At 33.1% G+C, this 25,425-nt stretch overlaps 2 protein-coding genes and 2 pseudogenes across 2 annotated transcripts; all 4 read right to left on the bottom strand.

Moving 5' to 3' along the window:
* Positions 1-1,719: 1,719 nt before the first annotated feature.
* MYB107 (MYB transcription factor MYB107) lies at positions 1,720-7,054 on the bottom strand. Its single transcript, NM_001250815.1, is given in 6 exon segments — positions 1,720-1,811; positions 1,914-2,202; positions 2,972-3,058; positions 3,611-3,695; positions 6,568-6,770; positions 6,862-7,054. Coding segments are annotated over 6 exon segments (846 nt in total). The 5' UTR covers positions 7,012-7,054; the 3' UTR covers positions 1,720-1,779.
* Positions 7,055-9,260: 2,206 nt separating this feature from the next.
* On the bottom strand, positions 9,261-11,802 carry LOC102668933 (linoleate 9S-lipoxygenase-4-like; annotated as a pseudogene).
* Positions 11,803-12,771: 969 nt separating this feature from the next.
* LOC100816880 (linoleate 9S-lipoxygenase) lies at positions 12,772-17,818 on the bottom strand. Its single transcript, XM_014779098.2, has 9 exons — positions 17,501-17,818; positions 15,891-16,177; positions 15,538-15,778; positions 14,974-15,294; positions 14,802-14,887; positions 14,582-14,689; positions 14,150-14,454; positions 13,798-14,061; positions 12,772-13,663 (listed from the first exon to the last, which is right to left on the bottom strand). The coding sequence occupies exons 1-9, from the start codon at positions 17,736-17,738 to the stop codon at positions 12,907-12,909; spliced, it is 2,607 nt and encodes an 868-aa protein (XP_014634584.1). The 5' UTR covers positions 17,739-17,818; the 3' UTR covers positions 12,772-12,906.
* Positions 17,819-20,984: 3,166 nt separating this feature from the next.
* Positions 20,985-24,448, bottom strand: LOC106799750 (linoleate 9S-lipoxygenase-like; annotated as a pseudogene).
* Between the last annotated feature and the right edge of the window lie 977 nt (positions 24,449-25,425).

The following is a 25,425-nucleotide window of genomic DNA, read 5'->3' as shown; positions in this document are numbered from 1 at the left end:
AAATTCAAAAACTTAGGATCCGTTTTGGGTGATTTTTAATTTTTAGTTTCGAAATTTTTAAAAATAACAAATAGTTTTTAGTTTTAGATTTAAAAATTAAACCAGTTAAAAAATATAATTAGTTTCAAATAAATTTATTTTGAAAGTTTCTTAACGTAATAAAATTAGTTTAAGAGAGTTTTTGTATAGTGGTAATGACAATGATGATGACATCAATGTTGATGGTGATGATGTCAACAACAATGACAATGATAAAGATATCAGTAGTGGTTGCAATGACAGGACGGTGGCAATAGTGGCGGTGACATTGACTGTCGTGATAATGGTGGTAGGAATGTCGGTGGTGTTGGTGGTGACAACATATGGTGACAATGTGGTGGTGGCGGTGATGGAGGTGGTATTGTTTGTGGTGGTGGTGACAATGACGATGACATTGACATTTGGTGACACTGGTGGTGGTAGCAATGCTGGTGGTGGTGATGGTGGTGATAAAAGTGTTGGGGGTCGTGGTTGTGGTAATGGTGGTGATGGTGATAACATTGGTGATAACAAAAAGTGTCATCATACTAAAAACCAAATTCGTAAAATATTTTTCTTGATTTTGAAAATGAGTGTAAAAATATTTTGAAAATGATTTAAAAATCATTTTTGCCAAACACGTTTTATTTTGAAAATTACATTTGAAACTCAAAAATCAACAACTCACAACCATTCAAAGGACCCTTATTTTTCATATTTGGTACTACTTTAAAAAATAACATTCCTTGGAAAGGTTTCACAAAAAATATTTTAGCTAAATTCCATAAAAACTTTCTCATGAAAAGAGATAAGAATCTAACTTTCCTGAATTAACTATTTTTTTAGCTGTAGTAAAAATATCACATTACTTTTTTAGATCATTTCATGTGATAAATAACTAAATTAATTAATAAAATATTACATAACTTTTTGATTTTCACGAAACTTATACAAATATCTCCAAAAACATTTATGACCAACCAAATAAATTTATTCATTCGCAAACATAAAAAAAAAAAAATTCTCGTTTACCAAATGCCTCCCTAAATGATCTAAATAGAACCATTTAAAAAGCCAATGGATTGAATTAAAACCATTTTAAAATCTTAAAAGACCAAAATATCATTATTTGGAACAACATTGATTCAATGACCATGTCATGTCATCATCCCAATAAAAATTAATAGATATACCACACTTTTCTATTAACATATTTAACATTTCTACTAAAATTAACCAAAATGAAATCCTTCACGAACATAAAAGACCAAATCAAGACTTTCAAAACTTAATGGACCAAAATAGAAAAGCACAACATTACCAAAAATGACATTAAGCCTTACCTCAAAGCTTCAAACTATTAGATAAAAAACACATCGATGATTTATATTTCATCTTTAACATGGCCCTTAGTTACGTGAAAATTTCACTTTTAATTAAAAAAATTGGATACGAAGGATCGAGTTCTAGACTAGAGTCAAGAATCAAGACATGAATGATCTGTATTACATCGCCAAAAAAAACATAAATGAGTTTCTATTGCTTACATTTTGGATCCAAAATCTGGCCAGATTTGGTGGACCAATGATATTACTATAAACATGACTTTCCATGCAATTTTAAGGAATACAAATGTTTAAGGGAATCTGATAAAATACAACCAAAATAAAAGTTAAAATAGTATTTCATTGTATCAACAAAATTTTACATTTAGAAACCAACATCAGGACGAATCTATTTATAGACCTTACTTAGACCATCTTAAGCCAAGAGGATAATTTCACCACGGGAACCTGCATGAATAGACCCACACGATCAATGGTAGTTAAAAATAATCAATAAAAGATTAAAAAATTCACAAATGAGAGGCAGGAAAGATCGTTTATCTATAGTACATTGTTCATATATATCTTTTGCTAGCTGTAACATTGAATCACTATGTTCAACCAGCAATGATATTTTTTCAGCCTCCTTTACTGCTTCTGCAGCCAGATATGATTTACTTTCAGCATCAGCAACTCTGTAGGCTGCAGTATCCGCAGCTTCCTTTATTGTGTCATTAGTCATTAAGACAGAAGCTGGGGATTGCTGTTGTGGTTGTGGTGGCCGGACATCCTTTGGTTTTGGTGAAGGTGATTTTGTCCCCGAGGAGGCTTCCTTTTTCACCTTGTAACCATTTTGTACCTGTAGGTGGTAAAGAGTAGAGAAATTCTAGAATAAAAAAAAGCTTCAAGATCATTCAACTTCAATGTGAAATTTCTGCTTGTGTGCAATGTCCCTGTAGGAAGGTGGGCCTATAGCCCATTGAAAGAAGATGAACAGAAAGAGCCCTAAAAATGGAAGCCCAGATACATAGTACCACAGAGTGATGTGTGTGTAAAAAAAAATGTGCAATACATGTAGACATTCATTACTAGTTGCTCGTTAATACATAAACATATCAATAGTCAATTAATGATTATTACAATTTGCAAAAGTGTGTGCATATGCGAACTAACAAAAGGTCTGAAGGGAATAGCAACTTAGAAATACGAGAATAAAATTGATGAGCATAGGAGGAGGTGGGTGCTTACTCTTGAAGAATAAAACAGAACAACAATGATTCAATAACTAATTACACATGCATTAAAGCCATGCCAACCAAGTAACGTGCTTCAATGATAAAACTGAGCATGCTGTCTACAAGTTGAAATAATAAAAATGAATAAATAAATATAATATACAAAAAAGAAAGCCCATACATGAGATTTCCACCTGGTTGGGTTTGAGTAGTGATGAGGGTAGATATACATAGTTTTACTCTCACAAGCAGAGAGATTGTTTCCAGGATTTAAAACAGTAACCTTTTAGGTCATAAGACAACAACCTCACAATTGTCCCATTGTCCCAAGTCTCACCGTTAACTATAATATACAATACATCTGTAAAATCACCATATAGAGAACTAGATTACCTTTTCAAGTTTCCCTTGACTAACAAGCCTCCTCAACTTTGTACTTAATGCCCTTCTAAAATTTTGGTTTACCTGAAGATTTTTTTGCTGCAGTATTACATGTAGTGGTTGTCATACTTCTAAAATTCTAAAATAAAAATGATAATACTAAATATAAAGAACAATATGCACAATAGACAATCCAAATCAAATTAATTTTCCAACTCCCTTCTCCCCCATAAAAAAAGGTGCAGGGCTTCAACATACTACTTTTACAAGATCATAATGGAACCATTATCATCTCCAAGTAAAACTTGGGAGTTGAAGAATTGATCTTAAATACCCAAATGTAAAGTGAAGATGACACACGGATAAGTTACAAATTTACAAATATGTCTGTTGTTGCCGGCGGGAACCATTTATCATTTGAGAGAAAAAAAATGTTTATTATTACTCTCGAATAAGACTGCTCTGGTAAATCAGAAAGCCTAATGAACAGCAGAAACTCAATCCTAGATCTATAAAGCTTAACAATGATCACAGAAGTATATACGGAAAGTGATCTGCATTTCCATTCTTGGTGTTGATATGTAAAATCCTTATTATATATCATTGAAAAATATTATGGAAACATAAAGGTAATAAAGATATTCATCTGACCTCCATGAATTTAATGATGGCATTCATGTCAGATCCATTACTATCTTTCAGCGCTGATAGAGCTTCAAAAATCATTGCATTATACCTGATAAAAGACCAAAAGTACAACATCCCCTCAGAATATGATCTTAATTGATGGAACAAATAGCTTGTCACATCATCAAATTTATAAGAAAATAACTAATGGTAGTCAAGTAGAAATGCTGAAGTGTAAACCGTAGCTAAATGAATAGTTCTGCAACATCACATTTTACTGTATCAAAAAAATAAAGTTGATAAGTGGGTAACATATCTCTGAACGTACATTTATAATAATTGACAACATATTCTATTCAAATTTCAACTTCAGCAGTCATCTAATATTTGATGTTTTTGGCTGCAGTCAGTGGAATGCCAGAGTTTGGAGTTAGGACCTCTCTCCTTTGACTTGTTATCAGATGAGAATGTTTTATAGCATCTCTTTGCTAAGCATGTAGATTCTTCCAAGTCTTTTCTTTAGTAGACATGTAGGGTAATGGGATTAAATAACTTTTTGTCATTAATATCATTATATACATAGTTGTCAATACCAGCGTAGTGGAGCGGAGGCAGAGCGGCCGATCCCAAAAGTGGGATGGCGGATCGTAAGATGACCGCTATTCTAATGTTTTTTTTATATATGTTAAATAATTAATATATATATATATATATATATATATATATATATATATATATATATATATATAAGTTCAAAAACAGAAAAATAACTCAAAACATAGTTACTTAAACAAAAGTTACAAAACATAAAGTAGAAAAATTTATTGAAAATGATAAAATACCCTCCAAAACAAATTAAATAATTATGCTGAGAAGAACTGAGTTTGTAGCACTTGCACCAACGGTTACATATAAGTTTTTAGTTTTCCTACTAAATAATATATAAGAAAAAATAACGTACTTAAATATAAATTATTTTATTTTATTTTATTTAAAATATTTTTTTTATTTTTATTTTTAATGATTTTTTATTTATGATATCAAATTTTAATAATTTTTAAAAAAATAATTATATTTTTTATTTTAAATTAATAAAATTAAATAACATTAATTAACCTTTTTATAAATGTACACTCGTCTTATCTTTCAAAACATTTTTACTCAAGTCATATGACAATTAAGCTTACAATAGATTTTCTTTTTTTGCTGAATAGCTTACAATAGATGTTACCTAACTAAAATTAATTTTTTTGCTGGCGTGGGTACACTTCCCCCCGCCCCCAAGTATATATTAATCTTCATATAATATGCAATCAAGTATTATTATTTTTTCTCTCATAAATTTAAAAACTTGAATATATATATCTTATAAAAGGTGATGATCATCAACAAGTGATAGACCTAGTCCTGTGGCACCTAAAAAAGCATGGAGATCCTTTCCTCCTTGTCCTACTCTCTCCTCTGCGTTTTTCTCTTTCTCCTCTTAAAGCTTCTCTTCCAAGCCAGAAAGTTCCAAAACCTCCCACCAGGTCCACCATCTCTCCCCATAATCGGCAACCTCCACCACCTCAAGCGCCCCCTCCAACGCACCTTCAGAGCCCTCTCCAACAAGTATGGCCACATCATCTCCCTATGGTTCGGCTCCCGCCTCATCGTCGTCGTCTCCTCCCAAACCCTATTCCAAGAATGCTTCACCAAAAACGATGTCGTCCTCGCCAACGCCCCCGTTTCCTCCCCGGAAAACACATCTTCTACAACTACACAACCTTGGGGTTCTCCCCCTATGGCGAGCATTGGCACGTGAGGGGGAGGAGGACGGAGGGTGGCGGAGGAGGAGGAAAAGGGGGAGGCTTCGAAGTAGCGGCGCGAAAAACTGCTCTAGAACCCGCACCGCTCTGCCTCGTGCTGTTGCGATAGCAGCCGCTCCAGCCGCGACACGAAACCGCTCCGCTACATATGTGCCCGTCGCGGATGGGGGCTGCTCCGCCGCTATAGCGGCCGCTATTGACAACTATGATTATATACACTTTTACGTTTTACATTTGGTTTAAGCAACATATCCCTTTTTTTTTTCCTTCGTAACTTCTTCAGTTCTTCCTTTCAGATAGAAGCTCTACAGTTGTCCAAAACAAAAGGAAATCCAAAAATTTTAAATCAGTTATCATCATTTATGATGCACAGATATGCCACAATTCATGACATAACCAATACTGATATGATTGGTAAAGTTTTTTGTGTAGGGTGTGCCACAATTCATGACATAACCAATACTGATATGATTGGTAAAGTTTTTTGTGTAGGGTGGTCGATAACAAGTGCCATATATAGGAACCAAAAATTTCATTGAACTTTAAAAAATTCTAAATCGGTTATTATCATTTAAGATGCACAGATACGCCACGATTTGTGACGTAACCAATACTGATTTGATTTGTAAAGCTTTTTGTGTAGGGGGTTGAAAACACCCGCCATATATACAGACCAAAAGAAGTTTTGTTGTTGTCCAGAAGAGAAGGAAATACAAAAAACCCTAAATCGGTTATCATTGTTTATGATGCACAAATACGCCACGATTCATGACGTAACCAATACTGATACGCCACGATTCATGACGTAACCAATACTGATTCGATTTGTAAAGCGTTTTGTGAAGGGTGATTGAAAGCGACAGCCACATATAGCAGGACAAAAGGTTTCATTAAACCTTAAAAATTATGGAATTTTCATATCTTATGCCATACCACGCGCAACATAGTCATCATTATCATCATCATAGACAACGCAAAAAGGACTCAACAAGTAAACTGTCTATCAACCTATAAGCCAAAGCAAAAGCTGCCTAAGAATCATAATTTCTTTTTTGGGGGTTGATGAATGCGAAGAACAATGCAATTATGTAAATTGGCAATACAACAGCAAATTTATGTTAATAGGATTAAATGGACAAAGGACATAATACATATATAGTGTTACTGGCATACCTTGGAGGGTTTTTGGCATCTTGGTCATTCTGAGAAGCATCTGGGGGAGTGACATCAGATGCTGCGTTTTGCAGAGCAGGAGCGGCGTTCTGAGGAGTGGCGGTAGGAGCAGGAGGAGCAGGGAGGGCTTTAAGCTTGGGAACCCTAGATTTTTCTTTGGAGCCCTGAGCACCGTTGCTGACGCTCAAATTGCGCCATTTATCCTGAAGAGGGAGGAACAATTGTAAGAACCATAACCCTAACCCTAACCCTAATGTAATGAGAAAGAGGGGGAAGCACAAAAAAAGGTGTTACCTTGAGGTCGATGTTGGAACGGGAAGTGAGGAAAGGGGCGAATTGGGGATCCTTGAGAATGTTCTTCCACTTTCCGGGGCCGTGCTTTTCAACGCCGGCGATGAGAGCATCTTCTTCGTCCTGCGTCCACTTCTGCTTCTGATTCCCCATTCACATTCAATTCTCTCTCTCTTTCTTTGTTCTCTACTTCTTCGCTTTCAGTTTCAGATACTCTTCCTCACTCGATACTCACTCCCTTGTATATATACGTTTTATTAAATTGAATTTTTGTTGCTTTGCCAAAAAAACACTTGTCATATGTTTTTTCTTTGAGAGAGAAATGTGATTTTGGTCATTAGTATGTTAATTAAATTGTAATATCATTTATTTAATATTTCATAAAAACATGTAGCTGTAGCCTTTTGTGTCATTTAATCAAATAATTTAGGATTTTTATTAGTTTTAAATATGAAATAAATTCTGTTATGAAAAAATTACTTCGTACTAATATATAATAAAAAAATATAATTCAAACTTAAATTTAATTTATATTTTAAATCAAATCAATTATAAGATGAATTACTTTTTTTTATTTGAATCATTTTTCTCTTTAAAACTAATCTAATCCTATCCACCAATCCCTTTATGTATTACATTTTAGGTTTCCAATTGCAAAATAATAGTATAACATTTCCTAATAATAATAATAATAATAATTTCCACTAAAATAATTATTAGGCACACATATGAAAAATTGAGAGTATATTTAATAAGTAGCTCTAATAATTTATAAAAGTTACGTCGAGTTATCGTCAAAAAAAAGGAAAAAAAAGTCACTTCGAGTTATTTTGAAGAAAAAATACTTCAATTAGCTTGTAAGTCAATTTAATTAAAATAAGCCGATTCTTAAAAAAAAACTAAAATAAGCTAATTTATAACCTTTGAGCCAGCTTATAAACTTATTTTATTATTTTGGTTAAACTAGTTTATAAGATAGTCAAAATAACTCACAAACTACTAAAATAATTTATCAAACACAATTTTAATACAAAATTGTAAACAAGTGAAGGCAATGAAAACTTAAGAATTTAAATATAATTTATTAATAGTATACATCATATATTGTAGATAAATTGATTATTATCTTTAATTTTATATATAAGAAGTAACTATTTAATTCATTAATATTAATAAAAGTTGTTAAATTAATAAATAATAAAATAGAACTTTTATTAAAAAACTATCCATAGAATTAATTGGCGGGTGGTTAAATATGATGAGACTGGCAGACTTTCTTTGGCTGGACTTATTGTGGCTGTTGGAACATAATTAGACCCATTGTTGACCATTACCCAATGGAGAGCTTCTCTAGTGCATTGGACACAGCCTTACTGGAACAAGCTCACAAGCTAGCTTTGTCTCAGCTCTTATTACTACACAAAATGGAACTAGCTGAAGCTACAGCTCTAACTTGGGTCATCCAAAAAGGAATCAACCATCTGGTTTTTGAAACTGATTGCAAGCACTCTCAGACTTATTCGGTCATACTTTAAGATAATTATTTCAAGTTTTATTATTCATTTAATTTTTATAATTTTTAAATTTATTTCTTTTAATTCTTATAATTAATAAGTGAGTTTTGTAGTTTTTAAAATTTACATTTTAATTCTTAAAATTGTTTATAATAGATTTTTTAAGACTGCCAAAGATTAAACTGAAAACCTAAAAGTATAAAAATATGTTTTAAATAATAGAATATTTTAATTGGGATAAAAGAAATTATGCTTAATAACAATTATGCATAATAAGAAAAAAATAAATTGTCTCTAAATCGTGCCTTATTCAAGTGATATTTTCGTCTTGTATTTATTAAGTTGCAGAAATAGATTATACAGTATTGTATACGGAAAAAAAATCTGAAATTTATCTTTATCATTTTTGAATTTTTTAAGTTTTAGTTAACATATGATAAAGTTTATAATGACAGAGTAACAAAAGTCCAACACGATTGATAATATGCTGACAATTTGATTCGAATTTGAGTTAATTCGAATTCACATATCACTCTCACACTTAATTAAAAAAAAAACTCTAAAACCGCTGACCAATTGCCATAGCCAACTTCAGCAGTATCATAATTCATTGTCATCTTTGTTTACAAGCTTTATTAAACCACATACGTAACTTGCATTTCATGTTACAAGTCTAGCATGGAACAGCAGAGTACAAAGATAATAGTTATTATTCCAATTTTTAAATAAAGTTCCATTGCATGCTGCAAATCTAGCTTTGTTTCTGAATTCTGATACAAAACATCATAGCATCCACAAACATACACGATAATCATACATAGGGGAATGAAAGAATTAGATTCGTTTTTATTTAAGATTCAACTCAATGATAATAAACCTCTTGAGAATTTAGATGAATATACTATTAGGAATGCCTCTCTTCACTAGAAGGATAGAGCAGAGTGTAAGGCATCTTCAACGGGACACATCGATTCCTCAGTCTCTCATCTGTGCATCAGAAGTCCAACTATCACCACCGCCATCTCTTTGTCCAAGGTATAAATTATCAGAAGCATGCATTGATAAATGACAACACCTCTGTGAGTGTAAGGGTCTGATTCTTTGCCTTCAGGGGAGCCTTTCTCAGGTATGAAACCCCTGCTGAGGGTTGATCGGTTAAGGACATAACCTCCATATGGATACTGTCTTATGAGAGTTGTGCAAAGTTCAATCAACTCTTCACGAGTTTGCATCTTTGGCCACCATGGCTCATTTTTCTTGTTAGCATGACCAACCTCTACGAGTTCTTTCCAAAAGGCTTGGAGTTCACTATCAGAAGCATAATGATAGTCCTCTATCAGAAGACGAATGCCATGTGAGGAAGCTGAATCCTCAACAGCCACTCCTCTAGACTCCTCTAGATAACAATCAAGGAAATATTAGTTAACATAAAAGATTAGGGAAAATATACTTTTGGTCCTGTATTTTTTGGTCAAACTTAGTCTTAGTATCTGTACTTTTAAATTGATATATTCAGTTATATGTTAACTAAAAATAGGTAAATTAGTAACTCCCTAGTCCCTACTAATTTAGTGAGCATATTGATGTGGTAAATGATTTCAAATCGCTATAAACTATTGTTAAATCATATCACCAATCACACACATCAGCAAAATGTTTGCCACATTTGTATATTCACTAACAGAGTTTGTAGAGAGGGACAAAATTCACAATTTTTTTTAATAAAAATGAAAAACTGAATTCATCAATTTTAAAATGCAAGAACTAAGATAAACATTGACTAAAAATATAGGAATCATAGAAACTTTTTTTTTTTGCCTTAGGAGCATTTTTTTAACTTGTAAGATAAGGATTACCTTTTAACAAGATCAGCAGGTATAGCTTACTCACTCAAAACACAATCCTTGTATGCAACAGAAGACATTTACATAGAACAGCGTCCCCGCAAAAATTTTGTTCTTTAATGCCATCACCATTGTCCAGGACTAACCTTGCAAGTGAATTGATGTTCATCGTGTCACGATATTGCGGAAGAAGTTTGTGAATAGGGTGAACCACACTAATATGCCTGTTTGTTGCTATCACGAATGGCTCAACATCTGCATGGGTGTCTAACCTGTCATACATGTAAAGCTATTAAAGAGTAACTCATAAATAGGTAAGCTAAGTTTGACTGCATAAATGTTGGTGATGGCATGAGTCATTCACGACCACATAAGCCTTCGCAAGTTACCAAATAAAAGCTTCAATACCTCGTTCTACCAGAAGGTAAAATTAATAGGATTGTTAACTCATTGTCAAATGTACTAAATTGTCTTAAGTAATAAAATATAGATTCAAACCCAATTTATAAGTAGGGATAAAAAATTTAAAATAGAAGATAAAGAGATGTATGAGATAAGATAAAAATTTAAAAGAAAAGATACGAGATTTAAAAAGATAAAAAATTTAAAGATAAGAAAAGTAAAAAATAAGGTGATGATAAAAAGATATTCTAGAATACAAATATGTTGGGGCCTAATTTATCTATTTTTTTCTCCCAAATTTCTTTATAAAGATAAAAATAATAAATTGCATTAAGATGAGATTATGCATGAAATAGACTAAATGAATATCAATCTATTTCTAGTAATAATTTCATTTAGATAGTCTTTCTCAGTTTTTTAAAAAATAGCAATTTTTCAATGCATCATTAGAGGCTTTACACTTTAGAGGTTGATATGAATAGAAGAAGATGGATGGATAAAGGAAGAGAAAGAGATGATGAGCATAGAAAGAGGGTTTCCCCTATTAGAGATACTCAGGCTTAGGATGTATTAGAGAGTTCTGAGTCTCCGGGGTAGTGTAGGGATTGGTATCCTAATTTCCTTCTGCTTCCTACTCCTTTTATAGGTCTAAGGTAGCTTACTCTTCACGCTGGCTTCACGTTGAGTACGGGCTTTCGTGCTAAGCGCACCTTTGGGCTTCCTCGTTTGCCTTCTTCGTGCTAAGCCTTGAGCTTTTCCGCTTAGCGAGGGTGCGCGCTAAGCCTGGATTGCGTGTTAAGCAAGCTGTCCAGTTCTTCCAATTTTTCTTCAACGCTTTTTTTCTTCCAATTTTTGCATCAATTTTCCTCCAAAGCATTTGAAACTTCTTCTTTTAATTTTTGTTAATAAAAAACTACAAAGATATTAATTTCTTTATTATTTTATTAAAAACAATAGTAAAGTAAAGAAATTGCAATCATTCTTAGCCAAAATTGACTATCAAATTAACTCAAATTTCGCAGTTATCAAGGACCAAAATTATCACCCTGAGGATGTGGCCTACTTAGCTCAATGGCCAATGGCTTTAAAGTTCCATTATCTTGCAACAAAAGGATATTTATGGTAGCATAGGCCTTTGTGTTGGTTTCGTTTATTATACTAGTGGCTCGATCACCCTCTAACATGATTCTATAATTTCAATTGTAATTGGAAAATTCCTTTGAATTACAAACTAAAGAAGACAACCAATCGATTTTATGCCTAAGGATAAGGGAAAGATGATTGGTCATCGTTAAAACCCTTTGTCTTAATGCAAGTATCTTGTTTACACTAATTCGGGGGATTGATAGTATAATCAAGGGATTCAGACTTGAATAAATTTGTGAATTGATGATAATATAAACTTATTTGAATAGTAATTTGTGATGATTGCATGTTAGGAAGTCCAATGAAGTTAAATCCTGGTGATCCTTCTCATCGATTGAAACCTTGTTTATTGTGCATGCCAAGTGTTTGATAGTTCCAAAACTCCATCCTTTTGCTTTTTAATCTTTATTTTGATGCAATCTTATTTAATTTGAGTTATTTTCAACAAAATCTTCAAATCAATATTTCTTTCCCTTACTTTCCTTGATTTTCTTGATTTTATACATATTGTTATTTAGATTTAATTAATCTCAATTCCAAATTATTAAGAATTATCAATTTATCAGACAAGTTTCTGTGAAGACGATACTTATTTATTGCTTTATTACTTGAGCAATTTGATACTCTTGCCAAAATCCCAACACTCAACAATTGATAAATTGGATTTTCGTTTCCATCATCGGAATTATTGTATTCATTTCCCCAATGTAGATTGTATCTAATTTTTATTCAAAAGCAGCACCTGTGCTCCTAAATGAAGACAGAACACATGAAACACCTAGTTCCTTTCTATACAGTAATGCGTAATATGATCATGTATTTCATGTCCACAGTTACGCACTTGGTCTATCTCTTTTTGGACAGAACTCGAGCTTTGCCAAAGTCAACTTAGGCAACATCATAATTTGAATTGATTGCCAGTTTTGTAACAATCTTTGGTGGTTTAAATATACTATTTTGAAGCATGAAATAAGTACTTCATATTTCAAATCTAGCATGGTACAAAGTAGTGACATAGCAGTTTTTATTAATGCAAAACGTCACAACATCCAAACATACACAATAACCATACATAGGGGGAATGAAGGAAATGAATCCCTTCTAATCCTTTATTTAAGATTCAACACAACCATGCCACCTCTTTAGATAGAGATACTATTAGGAATGCCTCTGAAAGTCAACCCTTCCTCACTAGAAGGATAAAGCAGTGTGTAAGGCATCTTCACAGGGCCATATCGATTCCTCAGGGTCTCATCATTGTTCCTTTGGATGAGCTTTTGCTCAATTTCAGCCAACTTATTTCCAAATCTCTTGAAGGCTTGTATTATCTGTGCATCAGAAGTCCAACCATTACCACCATCTCTCTGTCCAAGGTATAACTCATCAGAAGCATGCCTTGACAAGACCTCTATGATTGTAAGGTCAGTAAGGGTCTCATTCTTCCCTGTAATTGTTTTCAAATACGCCTTTTGAGGGTTCTTAGCAAGCTCATCATACTCAGGAGACCCTTTCTCAGGCATGAATCGCCTGCTAAGAGTTGGTCGGTTAAGGATGTAACCTCCATATGGATACTGTCCAAAATTAACAGCTGCATGAAGGGCTGAAGCAGTCCATATGAGGATGGTGCAAGAATCAATCAACTCTTGGCGAGTTTTCATCTTCCCCCACCATGGCTCATTTTTCTTGTCACCATGACCAACCTCTACAAGTTCTTTCCAAAAGGCTTGGAGTTCAGCATCTTGTGCAATAGCAGCATCTGACTTGTAGTAGAAAGAGACATATTCTTGGACCCATGACTTGATAGTAGCCCATATCTCTAATCCATCAGCAGCATAAGGATAGTCCTCTATCAAAAGACGAAGGCCATGTGGAGAAGATGAATCCTTAACAGCCACACCTCTAGATAACAAGCAAAAGAAAATAACATTAACATCAAAAAGTTATTTTGACATCAAATTTTATTTTATCTTAAGTAATGAATAGACCTAGAATCTAAATATTTTAGGTACGTGCTTATAACTTGTAAGGATTACCTCTTAACAAGATCAGCAGGTAGTGCTTGCTCAGTGAAAACCCAATCCTTGTATACAACAGCAGACATTTCCAAAGAATATCCTCCCCACAAGAATGTTGATTCTATAATACCCTCTGCATTCACCAGGACATTTCGCGCCAGTGAATTTATGTTCATAGTGTCACGATAGTGTGGAAGCAGAAGCTTGTGAATAGGATGAACCACACTAAGATGTCTGTTTGTTGCTATGATGAATGGCTCAACAACTGCGTGGGTGTTTAACCTGTCATACATGTGAAGATATAAATTAAATAACTCACAAATAGAAAAACTAAGTTTGATAGTAAGAATGTCATTAGAAAAATTTATACCAATGGCTGACAAGTTGGTGAAAGCAAGAGTCATTTACGACTGCATAAGCCTTGGCAAGTAGCCAAATAGAAGCTTCAACACCTTGGTTTGCCGGAAGGTAAACATTACTAACAGGACCATAATTATCACCCCGAGGATGTGGCTTACTTAGCTCAATGGCTAGTGGCTTTAAAGTTCCATTATCTTGCAAGAAAATGATGGTCCTAGTAGCATAGGCCTTGGTGTCGGTTGCATTAATTTTCCTCAAATAAGGAAAGATTGTATCATGGTGATCTAGTATGAACAATCTGTTGTGTTGGATAGCCTGCTCAACCAAAAATAATTTTAGTCCTTGCGACCCATTTCAATCATATCAAAACAAATCGATGTTGCAGCGAATTTTTCAAAGAAATGTTGCTGTCTAAGTAAAGATAAAAAGAATGTGGATTTACCTGTTCTACAGTGAGTCCACCTAAGTTTGGCTCCAAGTGTTGTTTGGCTATTGTACTGGTATTATCACCGTAGAGCTGGCTATCTAGCTTGCTCTTTGGTGGGAACTCCTGCAATAAATTTAATTGGCAATGAGGTAAGGTTATCAACTGCAAACATAACAAGTGAATCAACTATTTTTAGTTTCTTTGTTCTTGCTTAACAGTAAAATAGTAAATTTACCTGAAGTCTTTTAATAATGTGTGGATTCACACCAGCAATCATTTCTCTTGTGAATTCTTCATCAGTCATCCATGCAGACTGCTCCACTGCTCCAAGTAAGAACATTGCAAAAGATCTACTAATCAGCTTACTTTGTTATTTGAAATTAAATATTAGTATATTTCAAATATACCTTGAACCACTTTAGGTGTTGGAAACTTAAGGGCCTGTTCGCCATCAGTTCTGAAGAGTTCTTTGAACAATGGTATAGGGCTAAGCTGGCTAAGTGTATCAGTAGGTAACTTAATTCCACCATCATAGAGTCCTCGCACGTCATCGAAGCTATTAAACTCAGGCTGATTGAACTGTAGCCTAAGTGCAGATTGTAATTTGGGTATGACATTTTGAGATGCAGACTTAAGTATATAAACAAGAAAATCCGATGACTTCAGGTGACCAAATGATTCATCTCTTGGAAGGTAAACAAAGTCACTGCGACTCTCACTTTTAGGATCTGGTAAGATTATAAGAGTAGCATATATATTGGCAACTAATAATAATAATAATTTTTGAATCATTGCAGAGAAAATGTTTAGATCAACACAACAAAAGACATTTACAACAACAAAATAGAAACTGAGTTTCCAAGAAACAACTTATTAAATGTTGATCACATTTTAGCATTTCATTTGTGCTAAAATAGCATAAAGTAAACATCACAAAAAAATGTTTGAGTCTTAGAACAGAAGCCTTATACCTTTCTTAGATTTTTTTCTACCAGTTCTTCCCCTACGAGGGTAAGGCAAGGTGGTGGATCCTCCAAGAACTGGACGAGCCAATCTGGCATTGGAGTCAGGATCACCTAAATCATTGTAGACATCATAGTCATAGATCCTTTCATGTTCTTGGCGCTCTCCTGTTCCATCTCCTCTCAAAGTCTTCAATTCTTCTTCTCTATACTTCACTAGTGGACCCGGTGTTTCACTTGGAAGGTATGTCTACATTTATATTTAAGAAATTTTCTTTTTGATTCATGATGTCAATTTCTGGGAAATACAATTTAAATTCAACAAATTAACTATTTTACTAGGGTGAATATATATGGTTTACCTTGTTTGCAAAGAAAATGCGGTCACTTTTGTATTTTTTGGAATTGTAAACCCATGAGTTGCAAAGGAAGTGGATGGATCCATGGTTAGGAATGTCTTCAAGAGTCAAACTCACAAGGAAGAATTCAACTTGCATAAAATTCTCAATGTAAAACGCTCCAGGTATTCCCATGTCAGTGTCCCATTCAAAATGAACATTGAATGCAGATTGGCCTGCTCCCAAGGTTGGAAGGGAGGTAACAATACCTTCCAAAAATGTTTGCTTTCCAACTTTCCCTTTTCCACTTCCTACAGAAAATAAGAAAAAAAAAAATTGCACTCGTCAAATTCTTAATTATTGAAGTTGATTTTCAATTTTCAGCAAGGATGATTGTCATGTAACACTTCTGATGACTAATCATGTAGCTATTCAAATCAAGTCTTTTACAGCTCAATTACAAAAAATGTGTAAGTTGTTTTTTCCTCCTACTTCATTTCCGTTCATCCAAGTGGCTTGTGTATGAATCTAAGTATCTAACACACTTTTAGAGGTACAATTTATAGTTATAAACCGTTGATTATAAAAACTGATTTTAGATTGTCATAAAATTATATACATATATAACAATTTTTTTTAAGGAAAAAGTTGTTAAAATATCACTTTTATATATATATATATATATATATATATATATATATATATATAATTTTATCTAGAATTGTCTCAAATAAAAGATACTGTGATCTAGATAAAAAATTATTTTTATCTTAAAATAAAAAATGATAAAGAAAGATATTAATTTAACACACATGACCGTAGTTGAGGTCGTAATTAAATTTCCTTCAAATAATATTTTTGTTTTTCCTTTTCTTAAAAGAAAAATATTACTATAACATTCACTCACAAATGGTGATGGGAAAATAAAAGAGGTGAAAAAAATGAAATAAGAGTGAGATGAAGAAAAAGTGTACAGATATAATAACCCAATTTAAAATGTGATGTACGATTATCATGCTCTTCTTAAAATGAGAGAACAAGAAAAACCTTGTTTTAGTTCATTAAAAACTCTTTATTAAGCCATCTTTAAGTTCAAGGGAATGAATAGTTTGAATCGGGTTCTATATGTCTCAGACTTCATTGAAACCATTAGAAAAAATAACAAATTAAAAACAGAAGTATTGTGGAGTATGAAATAGCCAACTGACAAGTATGATCTATTAATTTATTACTGAACTCATTTATAACATTAGACTTCATTACTGAAAAATTTATATATATATATAAATAAATTTTTCAATAATGATATTCATTTCACTCACTCTATCTCAACTCATTTCCATCTCTATTTTTTTTAATTTTTTTTTATCACATCACATTTTATATTAATCATTTTCTCTCTTTTTTTTTCCTCGATCTCTTTATCTCTCTCCAACATCTATTTTTTTTTTCTTCCTATCAACTCTTATGTCATGGATCATTTCTGAGAAGAAAAAAGAGTCGTCATTAACTTATCATCAGTTCCACAATCAACTTCATCGACACCATTGTAAAAAAAAATGTCATTGTGTTAGTGAATTAATGATGGTGTGTGTATGAGAAGAAGTGAGTAATGAGAAAAGTTAGTTAGTAACCATCAGAACTAGTGGCACTGATCAACCTGAGAGCCACGGATCGGCCCAAAAAGGAAGTGAGTGTGTCCACTGCGGTACCAATGACACCCCCTACAACACCGAGTGCACCGCCCGCGATACCACCTACACTCTTGGCAGAAGTAAGGGCGTTTACGTCCAACACATTCTTTTGCATCAACACCACTGTCCCCTTCACCTTATGCCCCCTGTTTATCAAACCTGTTACACCCGAAAACATCTTTCTTTGCAACAAAAAACGTTACACTCTCTTCTTTTTCTTTAAGACTAGCTAATAATAATAATAAAGAAAGAAATGCCCGTGGCTTGTGAAAAACAAAAGCAAAGGGGTGCAGAGTATTTATAGAGCCAAATTAACATCATGTTCATTGTTCAGAGGGTACTTCGTTGATCTTATCCGATATTTTCATTCTCACAACCCGTGAAAAACATGGTACCATGTGTAGGGCTGTTTAGATAATTGATTTAGTTCATTTATCATAAAAACTTGTATTTCTTTACTTTTACTATTTTTTTTCTTTCCTGTAAATTGGGATGTAAAACAATTTTCTTGTAAAAATACTTTTAGAATGCATGTATATAAAACAATTTACGTGGTATAAATCTTAAAAAAAAATGATTTTAAAACTTTATATTTAAATGATTATAAAACTCTAAAAATAAAAATGGTTGTCTTACCAACCATAATTGACACAAACATGATTGTTAAACTCTCGATTTAAATCGTAAAATCATACGATTTTACGATTCTATTAAGGGTTGACGAGTTAAATCGGAAGTAGAATCGAAATTGGAATAGATTCGTCCGATTTTGCATAGACTCGGACAAATTTGGGTAGACTCGCAAGTCTACTCTGAGTCCACGAGTTTACGGAAACCCAAAATAGCATCGTACAACAACCCCCGAAAATGACTCTCGTGATTCTCTCTACTCACTCACTTTGCCTTGTTCAAGCTACTAACCCCTGAAAATGACTCTCGCTAAGTTACTCGTGTCGTGGTGGTTGTCATCATCACTGTCGTGCTGCCATGCTAGACTGCTGAGTTAATCGCGTCATGGTGGTCCTCGTCATTGTTTGAAACTTGAAAGCCTTTACTCGTCAAAAGTCCTCATTTCATGACCTAGCTCCAAGCGTTGCTCCACGACGCTAAGGTGTTTTCTTTCTCAAAGCTTCTTTGTTAATTCATCTCTGTTAATTGAATGTTTGAAACAATGCTTATCAAGAGAGTATCTGTTAATTGAAATTCTGGCAAGACTATTGTTAGTTTCATTGTAGTGTTGAGTTTTGGGTTTTGTTGCTAAATTAAGGGAGTATCTGTTAATTAAAATCTCTGTTATTTGAAAGTTTGAAACAATGCTTAGTATTGAATTCTGGCAAAGCTAAGATGGTTCCCCGAACATGGACAAATTATCTGTTAATTGAAATTTTGGCTTCATCAAGGGTGGATAGTGGATTTTGTTGCTGCATTTTGGGTAGTGGATTCTGTTGCTACCTTTTGAGTAAACTTTTATGAGTTTACGAGTCAAGTTTATGGAGTCTCCACGATTCTACATAGAATCGCGAGTTTAACAACCATGGACACAAGTAATAATAATTTGTATCCTTTAATTAAGTGATCTAAAATTTAAATCTTGATTGATATTTGAAAATGTAATAAACTTTGTTGAGAGAAAAATACTCATTTTATATGTGTTCACGGATTAATCACTATCTCGAACAAGAAAAAATAAAATATCTTACCAACCAATATCATGATAGAAAAAAAAAAAAAAGATTATCTTTACGCTAAAGTACTCACCGTGCGTATTATAGGTGTGCATGTGGTTATCCCTTTATACACATGATTAAATGTGGAAAGAGAAATAATTAAGTAAATATGCTTAATTATATTTTTTACTCTCAATTTTTTAATTTTTGACAAATTTTATTTTCAACAAATTAATTTGGTGCATTTTATTCTTAACTTTTAGAAAACTTTACGAATTTTATTTTGGGTCATTTAATAATACTAAAAAATGATAAATGAAATTTTAAATGTTCAAATATTTAAAATAAAATATAAAAAAATCAGACAATTTTTATTATTAATAAAATTATATCAAAATTAAAACGTTATTAAATGTTTCAAGACAACACATTTTTGGTGGTAATTAACAGGAATATTACTAAGAGAAATTTTATAATTATCATATTAGTTTGGTTTTTAGGTCATTTTACTCAAATTCTTATTAAAATATAAATTTTAAATGCCAAATTAAACTTCATGGAAATGAACAATATAAAAAACATCGACAACGCGTTTGAAACATATTTGTATTATTAAATAAAAAACATTAAGTTATTAAGTAAAACCGAAGTGAAAATTATTTAATAATAAAAAATAATATTAAAAAAGCGCGTTAATAAATATTTCTAACACTTTTTCATCATATATTGATAGTGTGTTAAAGTATTAATCATATTAAAATATATTTTTTTAAAAAAATTAAAGCAAGTAAAAACATTTATGTACGAAAAAGTAATTAAAATCATCTATCAAAATATATTAAATGTTTTAATTAATTATAAATTGTAAACTATTCCTTTATAATTTTTATTAATGAAAATATATCAAATGTAACTTCAAGTCTATTAATAATCCGATTAATTAAAAAAAATAAAAAATATATCAAAGAGATATAGCTCAATTGATTGAGTAAGATGTATGAGTGTTGTAAACTTGATATTATCTTTGATTTCTATCAATTAAAAAATAAATAAAAGTATATGTTTTTAAAAACTAAAAATAAATATTTTCTTATTTAAAACACTAAAAAATATACAGCAATTTTAGCTAGTTTTTTTTTTTGGATAAACAGGGGGAAAATATACAACAATGATGTAGCAACTCTCACAGTTTGCCATATATTTTATCAAATTAACCTAGTTAGTGTAATAAATTATCAAAAGATGAAACCAAAAATATAAATAAAAGGACAAAATTTTTATTTTAACCTATCAATTTTTTCATAGATTATTGACGTGCATATCTAATTCCTATTATAATGATTAATTAATTTTTTTCAAGAAAGAAGCTCATATTATTTCATTCATTCATAATAATAAGAGTATGATACAATCGGGAATGTATATGCTGGAGACATTGTGGAGTAATAAAAAATCTGGACATTCTTGGAAAGGAGTGAGCGACCCGATTAACTTGTCTAGAAGAAAAACTCAAAGAAAGAGTTAGGGATATGGTTGAGAGCTTCTTTACAATTCTGCAGATCAATAGATCCAAATTCTGAGTGGACCATTGACAAGAAAGCAAGCCATCAGTAAGTTGCTTAGAGTCTGATTTAACGAATGTTTCAGATGACTTTTATTTATTTATATTACATTTTTAAATTTTCAAAATAGAGTTGTTATTTTAAAGGTAATTGCTAACTAGTTAGTTGTCGCAACTAACTAGTTAGGAATGGCTTCTGCAAGTCAAACCTTAATTAAATGGAGATACTGTTAGGAATGCCTCTGCAAGTCAAACCTTCCTCACTAGAAGGATAGAGCAATGTGTAGGACATCTTCAGTGTCTCATCATTGTTCCTTTGGATGAGCTTTTGCTCAATTTCTGCCAACTTTTTTCCAAACCTCTTGAATGCCTCTAATGGTTGTGCATCACAAGTCCAAAATTCACTATCTCTCTGTCCAAGGTACAACTCATCAGAAGCATGCCTTGACAAGACCTCTATAATTGTAAGGTTTTTAAGGGCATCACTCTTCCCTGTAATTGTTTTCAAAAACACCTTTTGAGGGTTGGTCGGTTAAGGATATAGCCTCCATACAGATATTACCCAAAATTAACAGCTGCATGAAGGTCTGAAGCAGTCCATATGAGAGTGGAACAAGTTTGCATCTTTGGCCACCTTGCATTAATTTTCTGGTCAGCATGACCAACCTCTCTAACTTCTTTCCAGAAGGCTTGGAGTTCAGTGTCTTGTGCAATAGCAACATCTGACTTGTAGTAGAAACTGACATATTCTTCCACCCATGAGTGGATAGCAGACCATATCTCTAATCCATCAGCAGCATAGGGATAGTCCTCTATCAGAAGTCGAACAACACCGTGCAGCGAAGATGGATCCGCATCAGCCCGTCCTCTAGATAACAAGCAAGCAAAATAGCATTAACATCAAAAAGTATTTATTTGACATCACTTTTGTCATTTTTATCTTACATTAACGGATAGACCTTGAAACTAGATTTTTTAGGGACGTGCTTATATAACTTGTTAAGGATTTACCTTTTAACAAGATCATTAGGTAGTGAACTCCAAAGGAAATCCCAATCCTTGTATGCAACAGCAGACATTTCCAAAGCATGTTTTCCCCCCAAGAATGTTGATTCTATGATACCCTCTGCATTCACCAGGACATTCCGTGCTACTGCATTTATGTTCATTGTATCACGGTAGTGTGGAAGCAGAAGTTTGTGAATAGGATGAACCACACTAAGATGCCTGTTTGTTGCTATGATAAATGGCTCAACAACAGCGTGAGTGTGTAACCTGTCATACACGTAAAGATATTCGTAAACAATTCATAAATATAGAAAATGTAATTAAGTTTGATAGTAAGAGTGTGATTAGCAAGATTTATACCAATGGCTGACAAGTTGGTGATGGCATGAGTCATTTATGACCACATAAGCCTTGGCAAGTAGCCAAATGGAAGGTTAAGATTACTAACAGGACCAAATTTATCACCTTCAGGATGTGGCCTACTTAGCTCAATGGCCAATGGCTTTAAAGTTCCATTATCTTGCAAGAAAAGGATGGTTCTAGCAGCATAGGCCTTTGTGTCAGTTTCGTTTATTCGCCTCAAATATGGAAAGATTGTATCATGGTGGTCTAGATGGAACAATTTTCTGTTTTCCATAGCCTGTTCAACCAAAATTATTCTAGTCCTAGTAATTCATTTCAATCATATAAAAATTCAAAACAAATCGATTTTGCAGAGAATTCCTTCGAAGTAATTTTACTGTATAAGAAAAGAAAAGAAAAAGAATGTGGATTTACCTTTTCTACAGAGAGGCCACCCAAGTTAGGCTCCAAGTGTTCTCTGGTTATTGTACTAGTGTTATCGCCGTAGAGCTGTCTATCTAGCTTGCTCTCTGGTGGGAACTCAAACAACTGCAATAAATTTAATTTGATATGGGGTAAGTTACTTTGTAGCTAGCTAACTGCAAATTTAACAAGTGGATAATGTTATAGTTTTCTGTAGTTGCTTAACAGTAAAGTACTACTAGTAAATTTACCCGAAGCCATAATAACGGTTGGATTTACACCAGCAAGCATCTCTCTTACGAATTCCTCATCGGTCATCCATGCAGACTGCTCCGCTGCTCCAAATAAGAACATTTTTTAAAAGATTTATTAATCAGCCTACTTTGTTATTTGAAATTAAATATTGAAAGAGTATATTTCTAATATACCTTGATTTACTTTAGGCTTTGGAAACTTAAGGGCCTGTTCGCCTTCAGTTTGGAAGAGTTCCTTGAACAATGTTATAGGGCTAAGCTTGCTTAGTGCATCAGTAGGCAACTTAATTCCAACCTCATAGAGTCCATGCACGTCGTCAAAGCTAGTAAACTCAGGCTAGTTGAATTGCAGTCTAAGTGCAGATTGTAATTGAGGTATCACATTTTGAGCTGCAGATTTAAGTATAAACAAGGAAATCTGATAACTTCAAGTGGCCAAATGATTCATCCCTCGGAATGTAAACAAAGTTGCTGCGACTCTCACTTTTAGGATCTGTTTAAGATATATATTGGTAAAATGTATGTTAACAACATCAACAAACAACAATAATTTTAATTAAAATTCATAGGATAGGAACTGTTTAGATCAGCAAGAGAACTGAAAAAGGCATAGATTAGCAGCCTTACCTTTCTTAGATGGTTTTCTGCCAGTTCTACACCTCCGAGGGTATGGCAACGTGTCGGATCCTCCGAGAACCGGACGGCCCAATCTGTCATTGGTGTCAGGATCGCCCAAATCATTGTAAACATCATAATCATATATCCTGTAATGTTCTTGGCGCTCTTCTGTTCCATCTCCTCTCAAAGTATTCAATTCTTCTTCTCTATACTCTACTAGTGGACCCAGTATTTCGCTTGGAAGGTATGTCTACAATATTTACATTTATTTATATGTAACGAATTTTCTCATCGATGATGTGCAACTTTAAAGAAATTCAATTTTAAATTCAACAAAACTACATGCTTGCTTGGTACGTAGGTGATGAATTGTGTGTACCTGGTTTGAAAAGAAAATGCGGTCATTTTGTACTTATTTGCATTGTAAATCCATGAGTTTCAAACAAAGTGCATGGTTCCATGGTTAGGAACGTCTTCAAGAGTCAAACTCACAAGGTAGAACTCAACATGCATAAAATTCTGAATGTAGAACACTCCAGGAATTCCCATGTCACCGTCCCATTCAAAATGAAGATCAAATGCAGACTGGCCAGCTCCCAAGGTTGGTAGGGAAGTAACATGTTTTTTTTTCTCTGAACTTTCATTATTTGTATGGTTTTTGTTGGAAATCTCACATCGTGATGCAATTACAATAGTGATTTAAGCATGTAGGTCTGAATCACGTTAAACAAAGTTATGTTATGAATGTAGACATGAGATGTCGAATCACATTAAATAAATTATTGTTGTGGATGTAGGCATGAAAGTTGAGAGATCAAACCACTTTAAATAAATTTATCATTTTTTTCTTATTTTATTTATGGTGTTGCTTTTTTAATTCTATTGTGTGTTCTTTCATTATTGTGCATGAAGAGATGAGTGGTTTTTCCTAATGATGGTATCAAAGCATGTCCTAATAATTGTTGTTGTGTTTATCGGACAACCCTCTATAGAGCCATTATCGAACCATCGGCATATGTTCGGTCCTGTAAATTTCACGCTTGAGAATTGAGATGTTCAGTCCTTGATGTGAGGAGAATATATTGGATATCTCACATCGACTAGTGATATGATCAAAATAATGTATATAATTGAGGTGTAAACATGATCTTACAAGCTCGTTTTGTAAGATTAAGTTTAGCCCATAGTCACCATTCAAAGAGCCTTTGTCCCTAAACTTTTCTACAACCGGTAAACGTCCTCTAATTTCTTTTTTCCCTCATAACATTTAGGTTTTTCCGTCTATTTTATTACATTTACAGGCCTGAGACATCATTCCCAAAGTTGAATGCGTGTTCAAACCAAGCATGAATAATAAAACAGAAGTATCAGAAGCAAAAGGATAAACAGGCAATAACAAACTAATAAGCACAACTACACAGCAAAAGAAAATTTAGAAATAATTAATGAACAAACAAAGAACAGAACCTGGTTTCGTGACTTGCATGCGCACACACATTCATACATATTTTTCATTCCAGATTGTGAATGCATCACCATGACTGGTATGTTGTGGATTCTTGCTTGCCTCAGTCCCCTGAGAGTTGATGATTACTTTAAGACGCTTGCATATCCAATTACACAGCAAATTATTGACAACAATGTTGATATGAAGATGCAAAAAGTAATACTATAAAGAACAAAAGATTGTGAAACTAACTGATAGCTGCTAAATAATTGTATTTTAATAGTAGAAAATTAATTAAATATTGACCTGAAATTAATTATTTAGCAGTTATTTGTGATTAAAAGTTAGAAAATTAATTAAATTGAATTTTTGGTTGCAGATATAAAAATTGGAGATGTAACAAGCAAAAAGGGCAGAAAAATTGAAGAAAAGAAGAAAATTTGAAGAAGGTCCAAGCCCAAGTTTGCACCTATTCTTTCACCCCTCCTCTCATTGTAAAGCCCTCATGATCATGAGTGGCTAAACCCCCTAGCTAGGGCCTGACA

The sequence above is a fragment of the Glycine max genome, chromosome 8 (genome assembly GCF_000004515.6).
Source record: "Glycine max cultivar Williams 82 chromosome 8, Glycine_max_v4.0, whole genome shotgun sequence".
NCBI classification, from domain to species: domain Eukaryota; kingdom Viridiplantae; phylum Streptophyta; class Magnoliopsida; order Fabales; family Fabaceae; genus Glycine; species Glycine max.
Note: the sequence above shows the minus strand (reverse complement) of the source record. Positions and strands in the feature narration are given on the sequence as shown.